The sequence below is a fragment of the Penaeus monodon genome, chromosome 21 (assembly GCF_015228065.2).
Source record: "Penaeus monodon isolate SGIC_2016 chromosome 21, NSTDA_Pmon_1, whole genome shotgun sequence".
NCBI classification, from domain to species: domain Eukaryota; kingdom Metazoa; phylum Arthropoda; class Malacostraca; order Decapoda; family Penaeidae; genus Penaeus; species Penaeus monodon.
This window is the reverse complement of record NC_051406.1, coordinates 18,894,328-18,894,963: the sequence shown is the minus strand read 5'-3', so window position 1 is coordinate 18,894,963 and position 636 is coordinate 18,894,328. Positions and strand designations below refer to the sequence as shown.

Below are 636 nucleotides of genomic sequence, written 5' to 3'. Positions count from 1 at the left end.
AATGTTGTTTTTGCAGATTGGAGGATCAGATTTTTTTTTTTACCTTTTTCCTAATAATTAAATTATTATTATTCCACACAACTCACCAAATGTTTGTTAAATACTACTCATTACTACCAATAATAACACTGGTGTTACCACACTGCGTGTCATAGTAAAGACAGCACAAATGTCTCACTCTACCTCGCAGCCTGACACAAAACAAGCAAGGGAAGATGAAGTGGCTCGTGTTGGCAGCGATTCTGGCGACGACGCCCCCGACCTCAGTGACCGCCCAGTGCTTCTCCCAGAATGACCGCGTGATTACCCCCTCGAGTTCGGAGCTGTCCCAACTCACCCGCTTCGCCGTGGCCCTGTACAAGGACATGCTGGCCCGAAACACCACCGGGAACTACCTGGTGTCGCCCTACAGCGTGTGGAAGGCCCTCACCCTCGCGTACTTCGGGTCGTCAGGGAACACCCAGGCTGAGCTCGAGGGCGTTCTCGGGGCGGACGACAAGATCTCCTCGCTGAAGGTGTGGAGTCACCTCGACCGCCTGTGAGTACCTTGCCTGTCAGTTCGGGGGCTTTCTCTAAGGAGGCGGGGAAGGAGAGAGAGAGAATAAGTAATAGGAAGAAAAGCAATAGGAGTGAGTT

General features: G+C 51.3%; 1 protein-coding gene across 1 annotated transcript in view; it reads left to right on the top strand.

The window, feature by feature from the left end:
* Window positions 1–636, top strand: part of LOC119586591 (serine protease inhibitor 88Ea-like) — an 11,480-nt gene that overhangs the window by 599 nt on the left and 10,245 nt on the right. Inside the window, exon 2 of the mRNA XM_037935342.1 lies at window positions 191–538. Coding sequence (XP_037791270.1) covers window positions 216–538 — 323 coding nt within the window. The 5' untranslated portion in view covers window positions 191–215. The remainder of the gene's footprint in view (window positions 1–190; window positions 539–636) is intronic.